This window comes from Toxotes jaculatrix, chromosome 2 (genome assembly GCF_017976425.1).
Source record: "Toxotes jaculatrix isolate fToxJac2 chromosome 2, fToxJac2.pri, whole genome shotgun sequence".
Classification (NCBI taxonomy): domain Eukaryota; kingdom Metazoa; phylum Chordata; class Actinopteri; family Toxotidae; genus Toxotes; species Toxotes jaculatrix.
The window spans coordinates 3,817,084-3,841,394 of record NC_054395.1 but is presented as its reverse complement, the minus strand read 5'-3'; the positions used below and the strand labels follow the sequence as shown (position 1 = coordinate 3,841,394).

The window sequence follows — 24,311 nt, the reverse complement described above, 5'->3', positions numbered from 1 at the left end:
CTAGTTTATTTGACCAGACCTGAAGGACAAAAAAAAAAAAAAAAAAAAAAAAGAATCTGTCCCTCACTGTGGACAGATTTGATGTCATAATGTCAGGGTGGAATGAAATGGTGATGCCTGCGTTTCACGTCTAATCAATAGTTGCGACTGCTGAAAAACCTAAAACCCACCGTCAGCACGTGCCTCTTAATGACCATAAAATCTTCCATTTTGTGCTCTTTAGCCTCTTTATCCTGGAATAATTTTTTTGTCTGTCTCACACACAAAAGAAATAAACATGTCCGCAGAGTAGTGCACATCAGAGATTTGCTACCCCCTCCACCAACTGTGGGAATGATGGCCAGCGCAGAGTATCAGCCATTTTGGGGGCAGCCAGCTGCAAGAGGGAGCTTCAAACAGTAGGGTTTGTCTTATATTGGAAACTACCACCTCCACCCCCAACCCTAAAACTCCACCCTTCAATCCACCATTCCACCGTAATACACCTCATATTTGTTAAAAGTCAAATACACTGTGGTTAGAAACACAATATATGATGCCTTCTCTAAACTATGAGCCCATAGCTCGTCTGTGCAGCAGCTTATTATGACCCATACCTATGTTTTATTGTCAGGTGACCTCAAACAGCTGAACTAATTATGACAGGGGTAAAGGAGGAAGTCAGATGACGTAGGATAAAGAGTGAGAATGGATGGGTCAACACTTTCACACATGAGGCTGCTGTTAGTTTCCTGAGTGAACCTGATAATCATATAATAAGTCTTTTTAAGTCCATGACCGTTCCACAACCTTCACTGTGTTTTTATTGGAACCATGATGATGATGATGGTTCTCTAACCTTAAGGAAGTATTTATTTGAACCCAAACCACAATCTTTTTCTAAACCTTTCCAAGCAGCTTTTATGTCAAAACCTAAGCCCAACCTGTGCATTTATTACTGTTACCATGACGATGATGGTATGGTACACCTGTACCAATGCTGGTACTTTCCTACAGGTTATATCAGTAGGTATATCAGAGGTTGGAGGGCTTGTTGCACAGTAATTATGGCTTTACTTTTAATATATTTTAATTGTCCCTAAAGAAAAAAAAACAACCAGGGTAGAGGTAAAATCATCAGTTTCTTATTCTGTGGGTTTAACTGGAACAAAATCCAAAATATAAACTGTATGTCTGCATGTTTTGAATATCTTGATCCATAATAAATGTTGGTAACATTTAACCTTGCATTGCTACTTAAAGCCAAAAATGTATAACCGTGTCCGACACTGTTTATTTATTTATTTATTTTACAGTTCCCTCCAGTTGTATTTTTACATAGATAACGTGTGACCATATAATGCACAGGGGGAGACCATGAGTGTGTATCTATCTATATCTATATATCTATATCTATATCTATAAATAAAAATTATTATTATTATTTTTTATTTATTTATTTTTTTTACTGTGACAAGAAGCAGATGAAAAGCTAACCTAACCCTCCATCTTCCATAAACGTATAAGTGCATTTCCAAGCTTTTTTTTTTACCCGAATCTGTAAAGAGAGTCAACAAGCACAAATCACTTCATTTTCTTTGCGCTGCTCTGATTGTTAATCCACTTTCTTCCAAAATAAGATTATTCTATTGCTCCTTAAAACTTTCTGCAATTGCTTTCTTTAAGCCCACAGCTGTCCACTGAGGGCTTTGCTGTGTTGAGTATATCTTAAGAGTGCCTCTTTATTATTATATTTGCTCCCAGCTCTAATCTTTATCAGTATTTATATTGACAGTTGGCAATTTTTGTTTATGGCTATTTTTTTTTTTATCTACTAAATAAAGACACATGCATGCCAGCGCCTGCGGAGGAAAGAAGATAAAGACTTTGCATTAATAGCAGTTTGCTAAGACATAATGCCCTGATAAAGCCAGCATCTTTGTGTGGGCTGGATTGAGTTCAGTGCCAGTTCTATGTAGTGCTCCTGAGAGTGCACAACTCGCCTGTAACAGCTCCTAAAGCTTTCTGCTGAGAGACTGTACGTTTGTGGCCACAGTCAAGTTTTTTTTTCATAGTGAAACAACAAAAGTTAGGGATTTTTCAGCATCGAGAGTTGTTCCTGTATCTTTTGGAAAACATTTTACTCATCGTTGTGAAACTGCCTACGTTGCATGCACACTTGCACTCCCGCTGCTTACCATACACTTTTGCTGCATTAGTTGTGACTAAATACCATTGTGTGGAGCCTGTATTGGAACAAAGGCGGGGAACAATGCTGAACTGTGTGAATGGGAGCGTGTGCAAAGGCAGCGAGCGTCGTCGCAGTGCTAGGTCTCAGCTTCGGCTCAGTTTTTACCCATTTGGGCTTGAATTTGAGGTCTTTGTTGATGGAGCAGCTCCTCGTGCCAACTGGCAGATTTGATTTTACTTTCTTTTGTGTTCTTGGAATCATTTTCAAAACTTTGGCTTTAGTCTCATTGGTCGAGTGTTCAGACCTTCAATTCAAGGCCCTGTATTGCTGCAGGCATAAAAATCTGCAATTCAAATGAAAATATGCTAGTGCAGCAAAAATGAAGTGAACCTGTAGCTGATATTACAGAAAGCTGTGTTCGAAAATACATATTCATTATATAAAAACTGTCAGGATCAACTCGGAGCTGTTTAACTACAGAAAACAATTTGTCTGTAAAAATTCAGTCATATTCACATTTAAATAGGTGACATAAGTGTTCTTAAACAGGTGATTGGCACTGGCAAACACACAGTCTTTTACACATACACGCACACCTATAGGCTTGGAGAAATGTATGACCATAGCAAGTGTAAAATGGGTATTTTAAACTGAAAAATACTGTTGGTAAGGAATGTGAAACTTTGTATGTTAACATGCAGAGATACTAAAAAAAAAAAAAAAAAGAAAATCAGGATCTTGTTCCAACAATACCCACCACCCCCGTCTGTCTGTTCCGTGTCATTGCCTCGGCACCATTTAACCTCTTTAATTCTTCAATTGCTCAGCTTTAGTAACTCACCCTGGAAGTGTTTACTGAAGTCTTGCAGAGTGCAGTGGGGCTTGTTTGCGGTCTTTCATGGCCAGCGGGCCCCCTGAGGTGCTGTGTCTATTGGCCTTGAAAGGCCCCCAGGGAGGCTCCCAGACCTTTAAGGTGAGCCCACTTTGTCATTGAGGCAGCTGACCAATACGAAGCGTACAAAGGACCTTCAGAGATGAGACAAGACGGCTAAAAGAGCCATGTCCTCCACTTCACTCTATTCCCATCTATTCATGTGCCTCCAGTCAAAGATCTTCAGCTGCTGAGGACAGGAAAGACCTCAGAGGTCTCTGACATTGTTACTGTAGTTCTACTGGTGGGCGTTTGTACCCTGTTTATTTGGACTGTTACATGTGGTTTTTGGAATGGCTGGTAAATATATTGGAAGGAATTAGCTTGCATTGTGGATAAAATGTCCATTCACCCAAATTACAAAAAACATTAAACCCCTAGTGGTATCTGTCCAATCAGGGACTTTTTGGTTTCCTCCAGCTTCTGGGTTCTTTGGCTCTAAAATCTCTGCTTCAACCTCTGTGCAGTGGGGATAAATGGAATTTCATTTGACAACCAGTAACTGGTTTTAATGTTGTGACTGAATGAAAAGTATTTGGTTTGTCCCCCTTTATCCCAGCATGATTTCACAGTGTCCCAAAGAGCTTCTTGTGTTGTCAAAGAGTGTTTGGCTTTCTTGCTCTTCAAGTGCCTCCGTAAACGTTCGCTGGGGTTGAGGTCAGGTGACTGTGAAGCAAAGTCCATGACAGTTAGGACTCTGTTGGTCTTCTTTGGCCTTGAGGTGGGTTTGGGCCCAACATCCTTCTGCAGTATGAATCCTTCTCCATGAAGATGCAAACCAGAGGGTGTAGCATATCTCTTTGGTCAGGGCGTAGTCAATTTGGTCCAGGTGTCCAACTCCACAGAAGGGAAGGGTCTGATACACCGTGGTGCTGTGTGCTTTTCCAGTCATCCACTGTGAAATGCTACTATTTCTTAGGTCACCCCAAGCGTTTGGCCTTGTTTCCCAAGGCTTCTCTCTCAATGTACAGAGAAGGTCGCCAATTCCATTCCTCAAAGAAAGGCTAAACATGTGCTGGTCCATCTGTGTATTGGACATACTGAGATAAAACTGATATGCAATATGAAACATGTTTTACTATTCAATTCAATTCAATTTCATGTTCTTCTATATTTTATATAGCGCTTTACAGAGACCCAGAGCCTGACCCCAGAGCAAGCAGTTAAGGCGACAGGTGCAAGAAAAAACTCCCTTTTAACAGAAAGAAACCTTGAGCAGAACCTGACTTTTTTTTTTTTTTTTTTAAATCTGGTGCATCACACTGATGAGCTTCTTCTCTGGGATTCTGGGCAGTATAAATGAAAGCGACTTGACCTGACAGTCTGTCATGTTTAAGGCAGGTTTGTAGCAGCTAGTTCTGGTGTGAAAACACAGTGTCAGCGCTGATGAGAACAGGCAGGTGGGTTAAATCCTGCCCTAAAGCTGAGCAGATAAGGTGATCCTTATCAGGGACTGCACATTAGAAAAGACTTTTACTACAACTTTTTTTTTTCCTTCTTTGAACTCTCATACACACAAACACAACAGCTGCAGACAAAACTGAAGCATCAGCGGGGCAGAGGAAGACGTGGTTTGGCTCTAATGAATTCTTCAATTGTTGAGCCGATGTCGTCTTTTCCACTGGTCAGAGCCTATGGAGCAAAACTGAAAGCAGATCCTGAATGTAATTATACTGGAACTAATATGATTTTCAAAATGACCCATAATTACTTTCATGCAACACCCTCAGAGCTCTGTCAGTCTTTGTCCCCATGTCTTGGTCAAAGTGGGGACAGTATTGTCAGTGTTCTCCACCAGAACCCACTGTTTCTACAGTGCAACTCTATGACAGTGAGTCAGCCCAGGACCTGGGTCTTCTAGCTGTCTCTGTTGAGCAGTTTGATAAATGAGGGTTTAAGGATCCCTGTCCGGTCCACTCCAGCCAAACATTGGATGCTCCTCTAAACACATGAAAAACCTCAGCCAGTTTCACATTTAGTAAAAATGTGAAACTGTCCAGGAAACGTTAAAGGGTTCTTGAAGATGGAATATCTATCTATTTTTGGGTATATTCACATTTATCTTTATATGTTCATGTTTTATTTATCATAATAACAATATTTAAAATAGTTTTACCTCTTGAATATATATAACAAAAATAACAAAATATTAATACAATAATGTAATAAAAGAATTTGCAAAACAATAAAACAAATGTTGCATAGTGTTGATTTTCACCACAACAAATGCCAAGATTTTGTATATAGTGTACTGAAAGTTTCCACTCACAGGAAATAAAGCTAATGCTAATTACACAAAAAGAAATTAAAACAAAACAAAGCCAAAAGAAACGAAACATTCATGCGTTTCTCCACTTGAACTGATTTTCAGGCGTGAAGACAGCTCTGAAACAGCAGTTGCACCTTCATGATCACACAGGAAATATCTAAACGAATTATTAACTGAATAAATTGAATGTATAAAAAAAATAAATTGATGAATTATTAACTGAATAAATTAGATGTATAAAAAAAATTTAATTAGAGCTTTTATACCTGATTGCATTTATAACCTTGGTATTTCTAATCCTGCCATAAACACCATGAATTAAGAAAGAGAACAACAACGTCTCCATTAGCTCGATAAGGTCTTTTTTTTGTATTATTTTTGTATTCATTTATTTATTAATTATTTTTTTTCCAGCAGTGGTGGGCAGAGCAGAGTGGAGATTGGAGAGTCCATACTGATGTAAACCATCTGAACTAGGATAATAAAAAATGTGGTGTAAATGAAGAGTTGGGCTGCTGTGTTGTAGGTGACTGATTACGTAGACTCACTTTCCTTTTTTTTGCATGAACATATCAGTGAAATAGAATATTACTCATATGTTTGTTATATTCAACAATGAAAATTCACACTCCTCTAACGGTGTTGATGCCCCCTGCAGCACAGTCATCAACAGAAAGACACGACTGAGCTAAGAACACAGCCCATGACGATGACACCTCGTTCATATTAAAAAAAAAAAAAAACATGCACACACACACAGATCAGCCACAGCATCAAATCCAATCAGTGTAAAATGATTGATGTAAAATAGACATATGTTGCTGGATTTAAATTACTGGATGTGTATTCTGGTCTACTGAAGATGGGAAACAAGATGCCAGTGTGTGACACGTTACAATTTTTGTTGTGAGGGCTCGTGGTTATGTGACACTGATCCTTCTCAGCTGTATGATGGTAGAACAGGGACAATGAGAAAAGGCACTTGTCCCTATTAACAGGCTATATTCATTTTTGAACCTAGCTACTTGGTTGGACAAAAGGATAATTGATCCTTGAATATTTAACTCACTGATTTACAATACACAGAATTAGTTTGCAAGGCTATGTAGGCCATTAAAAGCAGTGGTTTGCTGATAAGTCCTGCTGTTCTCTATGGAAAACTGTGGATCTAACTATTCTAAGATACACAAGCTACCCACAGTACAGAGCTCTGGCCAGAAACCCTGGCCTCTAAAAGGTATATTTTATAATGCAAACCCAGGTCTCTGCATTATTGATTTATATAGTATACTTCCTCCATTGCCACCAGTGCTGAACAATGTCCCTACATTTGCTTCCTGCTGTCAGAATGATCCCACTGGGGACCACTGTATTCAGGACTGACAGACTCACACAAAAAAAAAATGTTTAAAGTTGGTCCCGTTTTTTTTTCCAGCACAGGAGAAGTCAAATAAAAGGCTAAAGTTGAAAGCTGCAGCGACTCTGAGGGACACAGCGCACACTCTGCATCTCAGTGTTCTGAAAAAACATAATTGGGTATTAATTTGGTGATAAATGACTCTCCCTGGAACAGGGAAATGGAATTACAGCTGTCATTATTAAGTAATCAGAATATCCATAATTGTTTAATTAGATTTGTTTTTTAGAGGAAGATAGTGTTTGTGTGTGTGTGTGTGTGTGTGAATGTGAATGTGTGTGTGTGTGTGTGTGTGTGTGTGTGTGTGTGTGTGTGTGTGTGTGTGTGTGTGAATGCGTATGTGCGTGAGTTTGTGTAGTTGCTGCAAATGATGCCAGTGATCTGACCATGGATGTGTTCCTGTATAATCGTATTCGCTCTTTAACAAAACCAGGCTGATGTGTGAAACCGAAGTGTACTGTTTGTTATTTATACTGCAGCACATTTGCAAACCCTGTGAGTGTGTGTGTGTGTGTCTGTGTGTGTGTGAGGAGCTGCACCATGCTCCCATTCTCCTGATAAGATGTAGCATGCCAATCGAGGGATCTGGCGGAGACAAAGATGAAGTCCAGGTTTAGCCCCTCTATCGGCTCTAGGCGTCTGTCTCATTACCATAATCTCTGCTTTCCATTATCAGCTGGAGAGAGTGGCTGACCCTCCTGTCAAACTTTATTCTCCTCCATCCTGGGGATCCTTATTGTGCTGCCATCCAAAGCAAAGTGTGGAGCTGCTGCTAGCATGTGATACCAAACCACCAGCACGGGTTCAGTTTGTCGGCGCAGCTGCCTGGACACTGCCAGCGACACCGCTCCACGACCGACGTGCACTTTTCATTTACCGTCTGATCGTTTGGAGCTTCGTTCGCAGCTCTGCTTTTTCCAAATCCGCTCTCAGGTGACCCAGTTTTTAGAGTCTCTGCTCTGACGAGACAAACTTAAGGGCAAAACCCATATTATTCAAGTGCAAATGAAATTTTGTTCCCAAACCAAAGGGTTGTGCGTAATTTTAGTGCTGCTTGTTATTCTTGAACCTCAGTGACTTTATGGACACTGACACTGTATAGTGTGTGTGTGTGTGTGTATAAAACTGTAATCTGTATGGAGAGATATCACTAAAGGAAAGAGAGAAAAAATTTATTGAACCATAGTTTTATGACTCTTAGACTGCAAATAACTCTTACGTGTGCACATCCAGATATGAGATTGTATGTTGACATAAGAAAGCCATGGTAACTGTTGAAGACATTTCCCCACAAACTGAGTTAATGCTCTCAAAATCTTTATTCAGTAGGGTGCATGTGATAAAATACTGTAGGCATCGCTTTTAAGAGGTCATTTTCAGAGGATATGTACAAACCAAACTTAAAGGAATGTGCTGGCATACATGATTCAAGAGTAAGAAAGAAACAGGTAAACAAACAAACAAAAAACAATAAGCCTTCCAGCCATTTTTCACAGGCCCAGGCCATATCCAGGCAGTGTGGGCTGACAGAGACAGTGAGGAAGAGTCAGAGACAGAAAATACTGTGAGGCAAGGAAGCCTCATTTTCACTCCGATCCCTCCCTCTCCTCCACCTCTGCCCCCCTCTCCTCCCCTAAATCCAGCAGCATGTGGAGGGAAAACAAATAGAGTCCATCCCGTCGCAGCTGCACCCTGAGGACTCAGCGGTGCCTTTTGGAAAGTGATCCCAGCCCACTGCAGCGGCCTCAAGTGTTGTCACGCTGAGTTAGAGCCAAATTGCTCTGCAAGCAAACCCCCCCACCCCCACCCCACAATTCCTCCACCAGCCTAACAGCAACAAACAAGACATATACTGTATATGGAGGATTTCTTTAAAGACGTGCATGTGTAAAAATATATATGTTGTTTTCTTAGTCTTCTTCTTTTTTTTTTTTACCTTGGTTTATAGGAAAACAAATCTTTGCATGGTAAAAGAATTGATTTAATTAATGCAGCAGCATGTCCTGCGGCCACATGTAATCCGTTGAGAATTCTCTAGCGGGAGCTTTCAAGGGGTGCAGCTCGGGGGGAGGAGTGGGGTGGGGGGGGGGATACAAAAAGATATTCTCCCTGAGACTCTTCCAGTGGCCTGTAATGGGAGCCTCACGCTAATCCCATAATTCCTTGTTTAATTAAACTACAGAGCCAACCCTGTAGTTGTCTCAGTTTGACGGGGCCTTTTCTTTCCTCACTTCATCAGCACATGAGCAAACTTCTGCTGAGAATGACTGCACTCATATACTCATACACACATACACACATACACACACACACACACACACACACACACACACACACACACACACACACACACACAATCAATCAATAAACTACCGAAAAACCCTTCATACTCAAACCCCCAGAATGCTCTGCACAACAATACATTTAATACAAATATTAACACATTTCACATTTGCAAACCTCTGTTCTACTGAAAACCTCTTCTCTGTCCAAAAAGATTTTACACACCGGATTCATTAAAAGCTAAAGCCTGTGTACTGCAATTGCAGAGTGTCACATTATCTGAAATGTATTTTTTGTGCCATATTTTGATGAAAAAGACATTTTAGACGTGGGTTTCATTGTGAAGTTTTGATCTCCAAAGCTTTAACTCAGCTGTCATATATGATCTAAGGTCACTGTTTCAAGTTGACAAGCTAAAATCTCACCAAGTGATTGTCATAGTTCATCCAAACAGCTCAACGTCGCAGTGTGGGAACCTTAAAGATTTCCACTTGAATTCTCTGTGTGGCCAGCATTTTGGATATAAGGATGGATGAATGATGGATGGATGAACTGATGGATGGATGAATGGATGGATGCTGGCCAGCATCATTGAGTGTGTTTGCGTTCAGTAACTGCGTCTCTACGAAGCACTCTTCATCATTACAGGCAGAGTCTTGGGAAGCTATGACACTGACAGCTTGGATGTTAAGGCACATTTTCTTATAATTTATTACAAATGGCTTTTGAACATTTTATGTCAAATGGTGGAATATTGGCAGATTTGTCACAGCATGGAACTGTTGCCATCCTGTGAATGCATCTGCTGTGGCTTGTTCATCTCTGTTTTTTAAAATTAAAAAAACTTTTTAAAAATTAAATTTTTAGCTTTATTAAGTTTAAGAAGACATATATTTTATCGTTTTGCCATTAGGAAGTCTGGGAAATCCCGTATGACACATGATCTGTTTTCATGTGGCACTATTATGTCATACCAAATTCTAGGCGAACATACAGTAGAGCATTGTATATCTAATGATAAAATACTCTCCAATCCCAGTGAGCAGTTGGCATCCTAATTTGAAATGGATATATCTGCATGTATCAGATAATCTTCCATGGCTCCTTCTGAGCAGCAGTGTGGACGCATTTTGTGTGAGTGAAATTAGCTGCACAATAAATGTTTGGGGGACTATTTTCAGCCTGCCAGTGTGGTTTGTCTGGGCTGCCCTCGGGCCCACAGTGAAAGAATGGCGCTACATACATCACCAAGGTGGTCTGGAGAGATTAGCACCCCTCATTACACTGCAACTCTCAGCACTGTGCCCTGGGGGATGCTGGGATATGCAGGTTTTGATACAGAATTGCACTTACCAGGCAAAAGAGGACACTTTTGTCGTATAAATAACAACACAAAGAAATCATTGGAGGCTGTGGTATCTGAGGCATCATTTGGCCCTCCTTTGTCTGCTTCCCTCTCTCTGTATTTATAGAAAGTTGTGAACAAGCCTTCTGCTGCTTGGCTTTGAACAACTGAATTTGTTAATGTTCTGATAAACTACAAAATTTGGATTCACGAATGTAGGAAAATGAAATTAGAGAAAAAGTAATTGTGTTAAAGTGGTGTTGATTTAACTCTATGGTAATTCTGAAGGCTCCAGTCTGTGGTGTCATGTGTTAAACTGGAAGTTGTGTTGAAGTTGAGGAAATATGTCCCTTTCTTGCAGGTTTTTATTGTGCCAGAGCATTTTGCATTTAATGAGTCACGGGTCTTTTGATTTAGAAGAGCGTCATTGTGGGAAGACGTGTGATGTTGTTAGCATCCCATCTCATACCATGGATCTGATCATGGACACTTAGAACATACATCTTAATTTTGTATTCATTATATTATTACATGTTCACAGTATAAAACATGCTGATGTGAAGTGATTCCTCCATGTGTTTGTCCAGGCAGTCGGATGGACGAAGTGTCAGATGTGGAGTCGGAGCCTGACCTCCCTCTCAAGAGGAAGCAGCGCAGGAGTCGAACCACATTCACAGCCGAGCAGTTGGAGGAGCTGGAGAAGGCTTTCGAAAGGACCCACTACCCCGACATCTACACCCGGGAGGAGCTAGCCCAGAGGACCAAACTTACTGAGGCCAGGGTCCAGGTAACACACTGACTTCCAGCTATTCATCCATAAATAGATGGATGGACAGACTGCCTGTCTGTCCATCCATCTATTTATCTATTTTTCCATCCATCACCCATCTATCTTTGTATCCATACATCCATCTTTACATTCATCTGTCCACCTATCCATCCACCTACCATCCATCCTTGCTCTCTGTCTCTCTTGCTCTGTTTCTTCTCATAATTTCCCCATTGTGGGACTAAAGGTATATCTTATCTTATCTTATGTTATCTCATCTTATCTTATCTTATCTTATCTTATCTTATCTTAAACACAACCCTGATAATAAAAATCATCTGGGCCCAGATGCATAAAACAGACCCTGAAGCATGTCCTTTGGCATAACATGCCAATACTAATGTAGCTCAGGACATGGATAATTTTGTAGTCGTTCCCACAAGCCCAGGCCATTCGGACAGCATTTATAGCCAATATGCTACATGCTGAGCAAGGTGCTGGTCAAAAGTGAACTTGGTCTAGGACTAGGACATGGTCACTTCTTCATCTCTTCAGAGGTGACTTGGTCACCTCTTTATCTTTGCTTTCAGTTATTCATCAAGGAGGAGATCCACTGTTTTTGCTTTTTTCCTTTTGCTTCTGCTCTCTTTTCTGCTCCGATAAGCTTCTTTCCATAACCTGTATGATTGGATTTATTTGTGTTGTTGTGCAAGATGTTGCGTTATTGTGATACTTTACAGACCAAATTCCATTACTACCCACTAAATGCAACAAATATTCACCCATAAGTACAACATAATGCTGAAGACTCTGCCATCTCAGCTAAGGAAACTGTCTTTGGTCTCCATTTTGACAGTTCCATAGTGTCCCCGTAGGGCTGGAGAAAGTACATTAGAGCTCTAACAACAGCTGTTAGGTGTTCAGCAGTGGGGTGGGGGCTGCATTCCTCGTGAATGTCTCACTGCCCAACATCTTGGCTGGAATCTGTTTTTCCCACCACTTTCAAGCCCACCACTCATTGAAAAATTCACACCAGATCACACAAGAGTCCGGGCTGTCTCGTGGGAGCTTTAATCCACAGCAGCAACATGGATCAATCAAAACCCGGGAAAACCAAGTGAGTGAAAAACCAGCTTGGCACAGAAACCAGTGCGCACTCTTCCACTTCAGTCTGATACCTGCAGGCCTGAGAATGACTGACACAGGTTTCAGTCAGATATTTTTTTAAAAAGGAACGATTAATGTGCACTTGGTAAATCTGGTCACAGCTCAAGGACCACTTTCTCACTTGCTCTGGCTTTTAACTCAGCTGTCAAGTGCTGTCAAGTGTCAGCTGTCAACAATGAACTGTCGTTGCTTAGAATCCTCAAGTTTGAACAGCTATAATTCTACGGTAAGTGAGCAGACTCGACCTGCTGATGAGGACTGATTAGGTGGAAAGCTCCGGAACAAGTGAGTAAGCGTACCTTGAGCTGTAACTAGGTTTGCCAACTGTGGTTTTGTCAACAACTGAACAGTCAAGTGCATGTATTTGCACAGTATTGAAGTATTGCATCTTCGTATAATTAATAAACAGTGACAAAACGGTGACAAATGACAGGAACAACCAAGGGCTTGGCCTAGATTCTCTAAGGGCACCTTTAAACTGTGTGACGACAAAAAAAAAAAACTCTCTCTGTGCAAGATGGGTTCTCAGAAAGCCTTGGTTGCAGTCTACACCAGTTTGTACGATTTTAATTTTCAAGCATGTCACACAGGGCAATGAATGTTGTGCTTTGACGTAAATAAGAAACAAACAAAAAAACTGGTGCAGCCAGAGAGATCAATCTTTTGAAAATGTCAGTGGTGGAATGTAAGTATTGTACTTAAGTTCAAATTAGAGGTACTTGTACTTCTTCTTTTTATTATTATTATTTCAGTTTTGTTGTACTAATAACTAGTCATTTTACAAATGAATGAAAAGCTTATAAAATAGGATTCTTTGTTAGAAATTAAACTCCCCAACATTTCATGGTTGCAAATGCGAGGATTTTTCCTTTTCTAATGATTTTACCTATCTAACTAATTTAAAGGACATTAAAATAAAAGCTTCACAACCGTTTTGATGGTACACTGGCTTGTAATAGGGAGAATGGTGCATCTGGATGTTCTTACGTAGTATAATTAGGATTGAGTCCGTACGAACTGTGAGACGTTCTTTACGGTACTATGTCACACACCACTACCTATGGATCTTCTGCTACCTATAAGAAGAAGTTAGCTACATATTCTCAGTTTGGACATCATGGCAGAGGCGAAGAGACTATAGCTGAGTGGTGTACTGGCTAGTGGGCATTCTGGGAGAAATCCTGGTGGGCCACCGTATTGGTAGGCCAGTGAACCATCAAAAAACCCCATGAACCCAACCTGCCTTGTGTCAACTGTCCAGGCTGCTGGTGTTGGTGTGATGGTTAGGGGAAGGTTTTTTTGGCTCACTTTGGGTCTTAAATACCAGTGAAACACGGCGTGAATGCCACAGCCTGTCTGGAGTATTGTTACTGAGAACACCTTTGGGATGTGGTAGAACATGGGATTAGCAGCATGAATGTGCAGCTGACAAATCTGCAGAAATGATGTGATACAATCATATCAACATGGAGCAGAATCTGAAAGGAATGCCACCTGTTGGTGGTCTTGTGTCAAGAGCACTATTTTAGATTGACAGACAAAAATTTTTAAATTACATTTTTGTTTTTTCCCAATTCTTAACTTTTACTTGGGACAGCTCAAAATCCCAAAGTGTTTAACAGTATTTACATACTTACTCTTATTTTACTCATAATTACTCATAATTAATTTGTGTGTTATATTATAATATTATAATAATATTATAAGTGTTATATTTCCAGTGATGCCACATGTATAGCCAGGTGACAAATAAAAGGAAAAAGCAACATAAAGAGTCCTAGTAAGGTACTGGGCCACCTTGCATTGATTCTCCAAGTCTCTGGACTCTACTGTACTGGAGGGATGAACACAGTTCTTCCTAAAGATGTTCCCTCATCTGGTGTTTGGATGATGGAGGTGGAGAGAACTGTCTAACAATCTGAAATCTCCCACAGGTGTTCAACTGGGTTGAGCTCTGGTGACTGCAAACATCATAGCAACATTATATGTTTTTCCTTTAATTAACAATTCCCTTATACTACTGATTTTCTAGTTGTGTGTGTGTGTGTAAGGTTTTACAGGGAGTGAGATTTCACATCAGTTGCTCAGTCTCTGTTATGTAGGATTTAACTGCTGTGAAATTCAATCAGGTTATCAGGTTTTACTGCTCATCCTGGACATCAGCTCCCTATCAACAGACACAAACAGGTGATACTCTGTTCCTCTTCACAGTCTCTTCCATCCACAGTCATGTGTTTGCTCTGCAGAGGGAGTTGGTCTGTTAGAGCCGATCAGTCAGACTGTACCTCTTCTGCTTCTCTTGCAGAATTACCTTGAGGCAACTACGCCTGTTCTAATTATTGGAGTCTCCTGTACAGAAATAGGAGTCCAAATGATGTTCTCCACTTGAAAGGCATATTTTCATTTGCTCCAAATGAAAAAGGCAGATTCCTGGAGAAAGTGAGCGGGTGGAAACCTGGAGGCGATACATAGATTCCTGCTTCAACTATGGCTGTGTGGTGGAATTGTGCACGTATTAACTCGTGAGTGGTATTGTATGGATTGATTCAAATGGTGCAAATGATAAAAATGCAGTTACCTGTGTGTCCTTGAGTGGGACAGGGTGTGTGAGGAGCACACGGTGGAACAGAGACACATCCAGGCTCTGTGAGTGTGTGTTCTGCACAGCGACAGGCTGATACTTGCTCTGAGCCTCTGACTTTTCTAGGGCTTTAATTAAGAACTTGGAAAATGAGTGCCCCTGCTGAGTTGAAAATGAGGACAGTTTAGCTCTTGGCAATACACACACCTTTGTCATTTCACAATCTGCCTTATTTGGCTCACATTACTGAACGAGGGAAAAGGCGTGTGTGTGCTTTTCTTTTTAAAACCCTTATGAAAGACCTCCAGACTACTGATGGTCCTGCATGGTACTGAGGCTGTAATGCACTTTAGTTGACATTTAGTTTTTTTTTATGTGATTTTTGTTAATCATGCAGGTGGTCATCTGTAATGTTAGAGAGAAAGTCATGTGACCAGGTAATGAGGTTACCTAAGTAAAACCACAAGTTATTTACCAGGTAAATAGTTTGCTGTTATGATCAGTTTGTGACAAATTGGTACCACATGGCAGTAATATGCCTCTGTGTGGTTGGGTGCCTGTTTGTATCAGATGTAAAGGTAGAGGTTATTTGTGTTTTGTAGTGATAATGGCAATGTTTGGGAAGGTTAGTTTTACATATTAACTCCATCCAAGCAGTGATAATATGTGCAAAGTTTGAAAAGCATCACTCAAAGCATTGTAGAGATAACACATTCTGAAGCACAACATTTGCGTTAAGGTCACAGCAACCCGCACCTTTGACCTCTGACCTCCACAGTCTAATCAGTTCATCCTTGAGTCACAGTCAACATTTGTGCAAAGTTTGAAGACCTCAAAGTGTTCTTCAGATATCACATTCGCCTGCACAAAATTAAATGCGCGATCACAGCGACTGTGACCTTTGACCTCTGACCTCCAAAATCTACTCAGTTCATCCTTGAGGCACAGTTAACATTTGTGCAAAATTTGAAAGTCATCCCTCAAACGGTTCTTACGATATCGCATTACCATGCAAAACATAAATAACGCTTATAAAAAAATGCTTATAAAAAATGCTTATAGTGACCTTGCCCTTTGACCTCCAAACTCCTTTCAGATCTGCCTTAAGTCACAGTCAACATTTGTGCAAAGTTTGACAGAGAGACTTCAAAGCGTTCTTGAGATATCATGCGTAGAAGAATCCACGATGGACGGATGGACGGACAATCCGAAAACATAATGCCTCCGGCCTCTGGCCTTCGCTATCGCCGGCTCGGAGGCATAAAAGCCTGATTAAAAGAAACATAACTAATGCAGATGCTTCCACATGGGTGCAAAGGTGGTTTACTGTTGGATGGAAGAAGCTTCAGTCATAGAGACTGTTCAACTGGATTGAATTTCAACAGGAAGTGACATCTGCATTTAGATCTATGGGAAGACGTCAGGAAACAGGGTCTGAGACTGTGGTCCATAGAGTTCATTTGATGAGCGTGATGCAGTCAGGTGACTGACAATGTCAGTGCATTACATGATCAGACTGTGTCAGCAACAACAGTCTGTCCACAGTTACGCACAGAGGGATGTTATAGTAGGACTGCAGAGCATCAAGCCCTCATCACAAAGATGAACAAACATCTGAGGGAGTTTTTCCTTGCCACTGTCTCCTTAAGTGCTTGCTCTGGGGTCAGGCTGTGGGTCTCTGTGGGAAGGCACTATATAAATAAAACTGAATTGAAAATCATTTAATTGAATCTGAGACTTCAGTGGCGCAGAAACCAGATGTCCTGGTCTACAGAGATGTGGAAAACAGTGATATGATCAGTGAGTCATCTTGCAGGATGTTCTTTATGAGTGGACGAGTGCATGTGGTGTCACCAAGAGAACAGTATAGGCTCTGTTATGCACTGTGGGGGGCATTTTGCTTGCATTGTTTGGGTCCACTTGACCCCTTAGGAGGTGGGGTCACTGCAGATCAGTTCACAGCTGTTCTACATGGCCACCTTTATCCCATGAGGAAACAGGTCTATCCTGATGGGAAGGGTCTCTCCCACAGGGCCTATGGCCATCAGAATCACCAGATCTCAGCCCAGTTGAACACCTGTGGGAGATTTTGGAGAAACGTGTAAGACAGTTCTCTCCATCATTATCTTCCAAACACCAGATGAGGGAATATGTTTTGAAGATTGGTGTTCATCCCTCCAGTAGAGTCCAGAGACTTGGAGAATCAATGGTAAGGAGCAGCGAAACTGTTTTGGCAGCACATGGTGGCTCAACACCTTACTGAGACACTTTATGTTGGCTTTCCTTTAATTTTTCGCCCATCTGTTAATTCTTCATCTGAAATGGTACTCAGATGCTGGTTTCTGGCTTGAAGGCACACTGCAGAATATGAATGGAATCCTTAGCAGAGCCACAAAATTTCAGCAGACAAGGTGCTGGTTTAAATTTTATCAAGAGATACTTTTATTATTATTGTGTGCTTTTGTAAAAGGAGATCTAGTGGATGAAATATATATATATATAATTATTATATTAAAAAAAAAAAAAAAAAAAAACTTCCACAACTTCTATACCAAGTGTGAAACTATAAGGTGGTGTGGTAGCTGTGGTCATGGCTTTTGATCAGGCATGTGTGAAGGATTTAGCTGTGGGATGTCGATGCCTCCTCTCCCTCCCCTTTCCCGGCCTCCATTCATCCTATTGAGGCCTCATTCATCCATCTGAAGTCAATGAGGAACAACGCATGATTAACCACGCACACTCACTCCATTTACACATAACCAAACATGCACACACTCCACTGACTTTCCATTCCAGAGATCGGTTTTTGTTTGTTTTTACAATTTGTTGACATTTCAGAGTTTCCTGAGTTGAGCTCTTCTGATGTAGTAAAACTGAGATAAATAATAATAATCACAATGATTAATCAGCAAGTTAATGATTTTCGGGGCATCAGTACACTTTGACATCACCAAACTGTGTTGGGTGTCGTTACAGTGCAACAGAGCACACAACCACAGCCATCAGTGACGCTGGCTGTATCATGCTAACATTTAGGGTCCCTCTTGGATCTTCATCAAACAATTCTTACAACCACAATCTTAATAGATAATGCTCCGCCCATCTTGTGCGCACAGGTGTATACTTTTTAATGTATATGAGGTGATTGACACTCCCATGAGAGAATAATTGCCCCTCACCTGTGTGCTGAAGACATATGCCTTAAGCTGCCATCTAATGTCTAATTGACATTAGATGGCAATGACATGGGAAAGCCCACTCTGACTAATGAAACCGATGCTTTTGGTTTTCACTCATTTTTTTATGAGTTTATTTATTTTTTCCAGGTGTGGTTCAGCAATCGAAGAGCCAGGTGGCGAAAACAAGCAGGAGCCAGTCAGCTAGCAGCATTCAACCATCTGTTGCCGGGTGGGTTTCCTCCCACAGGGATGCCAACGCTTCCTACATACCAGCTGCCGGAGTCCAGCTACCCAACGAACACTCTGTCCCAAGGTCAGAGCAGATTACACTTTTATATTCATTTAACATATAGATGGGTAACAAATGAAAGTAAAAACCAACAGGTTCCTTGTTATAGAGATTCAAATTGTGTGGAACTCTACTGTAGCTACAACCAGTATTTCTCCAATAGATATTCTCTTAATGATAAAGGGTTGCTCCAAAGCCTCTTCCCTCAAAGATTCACATCATCTGCATCTGCATTCAGCATGATGCTACACTCATTTGTTCAGGTCTTTTTCTTTCATTTCTCACCGGAGCGTACTTTGTAAACTTTGTAAATGACGTTAGAGTTTCCACACTCTCCAACTGAAAAACTTGGATTAGGTTTCTCAGATAGTGCAACTACACAGTATAGTGGAACTACGAATAGATGTGTGTAAGAAGTCCATTCATGCTTTGAAACAGAGAGTTTCAAAGCATAATCTGTAGGCTGTGGGCAGAAGTGCAACAAGTACAGTAAGAAAAGATCAGGATGGGCCCACATACCGATGGTGAGGACTGACTCCGGACATCTCTACCTAAAAAAAAGGATACATTTTTGTTCTGCAGCACTCTAATCCTGGATGAATAAGAGACATCTTACTGCAGACATCTTGGTTGAAATAACACTAAAAATCATACATTGAAAACTTTAATAAATTGATCCGTGTTACTGCACACAACTGCTGACTAGGGCACAGGGAGTGTTTGGATGGTCTTCCTTTAGGTGCTCAGCTTATGTGCTCTTGTGTTTGGCTTTTTAGATGGTGGTGGCACAGTACATCGTCCCCAGCCATTACCTCCGTCCACCATGCACCAGAGCGGCCTGTCCAGCACTGACAGCAGCTCTGCGTATGGTCTGGCCTCCAACCGCCACGGTTTCTCCAGCTACTCTGACACTTTCATGAACTCTGCCGCACCTAGCAACCACGTCAATCCTGTCAGCAATGGACTTGCCCCACAGGTAAGACCTGCTGGACTACAGAGACATTCATGCTGGGTAAAATTAACTCAGTCACGAATCAAGTACGGCAAATAGAACAAAACATCAACCTCTTCACTTATGGGCTGTAATGTATTGCATTAATCCCAGTAATGCCCTGTTACTCTGACATTTTGGTGGGCTGGCTTGTTTGCTGTCTTGCTGGGAGTTTGGATAGGATGATCCTTATCAGTTTCACCTTTGTGTGTTCAGTGTAGAGATTGGTTTAGGACATGTTAGCTTTCAAGTGGGCTGGATGTGAGGAGAAGTGGCTAGCTTCTGTCAAAAGAGGAGGAATCCCTCCTTCTGGCAACTCTGGACTTGTTTACAAGTTGTCTCTTGTCACAGGTACATCCAGAAATCTCCTGGGCTTTTAGACGTGTTAAATGGTATGTGAACGTGTCAGCTTAGTTAAGAGGGAGCTCCAGCTGTTTGTGGTCAACAGCTCCATTGTGTTTTGCCGGCTGCTCATTAAATCATGACTTTCCTACACAGTTCGTTAAAATTGGGAGTCACCTTTGACAGAGGTGGGCTGAATACTTCTGCTATTAAGTACTTAGTAATGTTAGGTGAATACTTTTTCAATAAGTAATACACAAAAAGTAACTGACTAAAATTCTCAACAGAGAAATCAGATTTATTTCAAACAGATTAAAATAAACTAGAATAATCCTAAAACGATTTGCATGCATGTAACAGACACATATGTTTTTGTGTTGTCTGCCTGTCCATCTGTTTGTCCCATTATTCCTCTATCCCATTCTTGTGAAGATCTTGTTGGAGTTGCATCAGATTTGACAGAAACGTCTAGAGGGACTCAAGGATGAACTGATTAGAATTTGGTGGTTATAGGTTAAAGGTCACAGGTCACTGTGACCTCACAAAATACACTTTTTGCCACAACTAAAGAATTCACATGCAAATTGACTGGTTGGTGGAGGAAAACAAATGCGAGGCGGTAAATCTAGTTTCAGGTGCAGGTATAATAGTATTATTATATATATAATACTATATATAAATAATACTATATATATATACTATATAATACTATATATATATAATAATACTATATATTTGAACATACTTTGTTGAAATGAGCAGATGAGATTGAATATTTCTGAGTCATTAGGAAGATTTTACTTTTAGTCAGCGAGTGCTTCATTAACTGCACACAGCCCACTGCTAACGGGTGAATTAGAACAATCAAATTTTACAATTAATCCCCCCCATCCCAGAGTCTGTGCAATTAACTGCATTGTTCGACCCCATGGCTCCCTAATGGATTCTGGCTTGAACTTTCAGCCAGAAAAGATGTTCATTTGAAGAACAAATCCTTTCCACTCTTCAGGGTAAAAAAAAAAACAGAAAAGAAATAATCTCATTGACTAATGACTGTGATCATTAATTTCAGACAGTCTCTCATTTTATAATTAAAAGATGTTGCTGTCAATGCAGGCTGCTCTAATGATATGATATCCAAGTATATCCAAGAATATCCAAGTACCGTATCCTGTAGTCCTAATGTTTGTCCGTGATATGGTTTAGTGCAAGTGACTCTGCATAGAGCAAAATTACCTCAGTCAGTGAGCTCTTTGGTATTCCATTTCTATTCCAGTGGCTTAGCTGGTTTTGGAATGATAGTCAGTGTACAGCTGGTTGCTAAAGGTTACAAACATCTGACCCCTGAGTTCATTGCTGAAGCTGAAATGGTTTTTGAAGCTCTCCTTGCCTTCACCCATGAACATCAACAAACGGATGGACATGGACATGGACATGCAGCACATTTGATTTCCATACAGGGGACTAGAATTCATAACAACAAGTACAGTCAAACCATAATTGCCATGTAAAGACAATGGTCATTTTTTTGGACATAAAAAATTTAATGTTGGTGGGTTAACATCCGGGGCTGTACGGAATCAATACTGATGTTCTTCTCTGGTAATAGTGTTGGTTTTTCATGCAGTGATAATGTGTTGGTATTAACACTAGTTGGGGCTTTCTGTGGTCAAACAGCAGCTGCATGGATGTTATTTTAACATAGCTCGTCCCATTCACAAAGAGTTGACAGCAGAAATTCTGTCGCTTGTCCCTGCTTTGCCTTTTGCACTGTATTTGTCTGCAATTATTCTCTTATCCTGCTGATTATATATATGTACATACGTATACTCACACACAAACACATAAATATATATTTTATATATACTTTATATATGTATATGTATATGTGTGTGTGTGCGTGTGTATGCATATATAGACATGCATATATAAATGGATGTGTACATAAGGACTGTTATACCAACTGCTATATATCAGAACAGAGTGCCAACATGTGAGTTGGCACTCAAAAAAATCCAATCAAATTTAAATCAAAACAGCTCCAGTAAGTTGATTTGATTGAAACTGTATTCATTCCTGACATGCAGTGAATGCTGCTGCGCTCTGTGTTTATTGTCCTCTCAGTCTATTCTGAATGGCTCCAAGTCCCCAGCTGAAGCTTTTTCCATTATGTGTTCACCGCCGTTGACCCTTTCATCATGTTCCCAGGCATTTACATGAGATAACAATGTAGGGCGAATTTCCTAAGATTCCACTTCAAAATTTGCAGGAAGACCACATGCTGTACGTCTGACAGGCAATAATTCAATTTGAAACAGCTATATTGCATTTGGAATGTAATTCACACAAGCCATTTCTGCGCCTCCTCCTCTCAAATTGAATGGGAAAGAATTAGAGGCTGACTTTCATGTGGAGATGGTGTGCAGCCAATTCCAAGTCTTATTGACAGAAAGACAAAATGACAGTATGAAATGCTTTCCCTGTGATGGAACTGCATGTGTAAATAGAAACCCTTTTCACAGCTTCACCATCAGAGTTGTTACAAGCCCCCCCCCCACCCCCCCCGAAGAGAGACTGCAAAAATAAAGCTTTTTATTTTCAACCACACTTTTTGACAAATTCCCATAAATCTATTCTGCTTTAGAGCTCTCTAAGTGGTAAGGAGTTTTTTTTTTTCTTTTCCGTCAGACAGGCAGTGATGCTGGGCCCTTAATCCCTTTTTGTCAGGTCAGACAACTTAGTGACCTGCCACTGAAGATGAAACTATTACTCCCCACAGTGACCCCAACACATCAACACATCACACGAGTAAAGCAGCAACACATTTCTCCTCTCATTTCCTCTCTGGTTTGTTGTGAGAGGAAGATTTAGCCTGCTTTGGAATGGTGGAGCTCTCTGGCTCGCTATTTGATGTCGGGGTGAGAGATAGAGAAGGAGAGAGAGAGAGAGCGGGTGAGTAAGGATAGAATAGAGTGGGTTTCAGTGTTGGGGGATCAGAGCTGCTTTGGTTCTCCAGCTCTGTCTCTTTGATCCATATCCCCAGGCCTGCCTGCCTGCCTCGCTAACTCAGGCCTCTCCTCGTGATTCCTGACAACTGTCGGCCTGAGATAAGGAGGTGGGGTTGGGGGGGCTCCCCTACCGCCCTACCCCCCCCCACCTCCACCCACCCCCGCACCCTGCACCACTATACTTTATACACCTCTATTAACATTAACAATAACCTCTTTAAAAAAAACAAAAACAAAAAAAGAGGCAATGTGCTGAATTATATTCAAGAAGCCTGAGCACGGGGGGGGGGCTACACCCCTCAAAAAAATATACAAATAAAAGCACCCCCATTCCTGTGCATGTCCTCCTGCAGCCCCCGGTTCGCAGCGTGTTGACACGGCTGTGTGCACCTGAATGTCAATGAGCGCGGTGCCTAATATTAGTCTCAGCTGCTATTAGAATTTGCAGCACTAAGCCCTTTGACTGGGCATGCTGTCAACTGGCACGCTCCCATGTCAACAAATCAAAAAGGATGAGCACATATATTTACATCATTCCCATAATGAGGAATAGAGTGGGGGCAGGGGGTGGTGGTGGTTGTGGTGGGGGGGGGGTAGATGTTAATTAGAAATCGCCTGAAAAACAGACACTGCCTTCGTTTTGGCAAGAAGCAACGCAAGGAGCTTTAAAGCAAATAAATAAATAAAAGACAAGACCTACTCAAGAAATCTGCCAGAAAAGCAGAGGAATTTAAATCATACCCACTGATGGAATGTTTGTAGGATATATATTTTTTTCTTTATTTATCACTTAGTGTGTTCTCCTCTAAACAGAGCCCAGGGTGCTGTCTGACTGAGTGAGTGGGTAGAAAAGTCTTAAGCCCTTCTAGTTCCTGTGGTTTGAATTGATTGTAGGCGTTGACTGGCTGCAGCGTGCTAACAACTACAACCTGAAACTTCCATCTGCTGTGTTATTTTATGGGATCGGCTTTTTACAAATGCTCGTACCGTGACTGCTGAGAATACTGGATACCATACTCAATATCTTGAATTCTCAAACCAGGATTCTTCTGGTTTCAGCTAGGATTCCAGCTAGCCTGGTTCAACACCTCTGAATTACTGCCTATATCTCAGACCACCTCCGAATGTGGTCTGAGTGATTGAATCTGGAACGCAGCCTCAATGCATAGTGGGTGCATTCACACCTGTACTTAGAGCTGTGACTTGTGGTCAGATCACCCATGTTAATGCCAGGTCTGAACAGGGCCTTTGATTTGGTCTGAGGTTCAGTTCAGTGGTTCGGTTGACCTGTAGTCGTGGTCACTGTCACTCACCTCTGGGTGGCAAACAGGAAACTGTCAGCATTGACCACTGGTGCAATCACAAGAGCTGTATTGCATTCAAATCCACCGATGCAGACAGAATTCAGCTGAAGGTTTTCACAGAGAGTTGAAGTCTAAAGATAAGAGAAGCAAAGTGAAGCAAAGTTATCTAAGAGACTGGCCAAGCACACTGTTTCTGAGTCAAACCAAAAACGAACTTGAAATATTTTTACTAACAGAAAACCTTTGAAAATATAAGACTATAATTT

At 41.0% G+C, this 24,311-nt stretch overlaps 1 protein-coding gene across 1 annotated transcript in view; it reads left to right on the top strand.

Annotated features, from left to right (window-relative positions):
* LOC121198412 (paired box protein Pax-7-like) overlaps nt 1-24,311 on the top strand; it is a 50,096-nt gene that overhangs the window by 11,192 nt on the left and 14,593 nt on the right. The window contains exons 5-7 of the mRNA XM_041062548.1: nt 11,003-11,202; nt 18,259-18,424; nt 19,177-19,376. Of these exons, the coding sequence (XP_040918482.1) occupies nt 11,003-11,202; nt 18,259-18,424; nt 19,177-19,376 (566 nt within the window). The remainder of the gene's footprint in view (nt 1-11,002; nt 11,203-18,258; nt 18,425-19,176; nt 19,377-24,311) is intronic.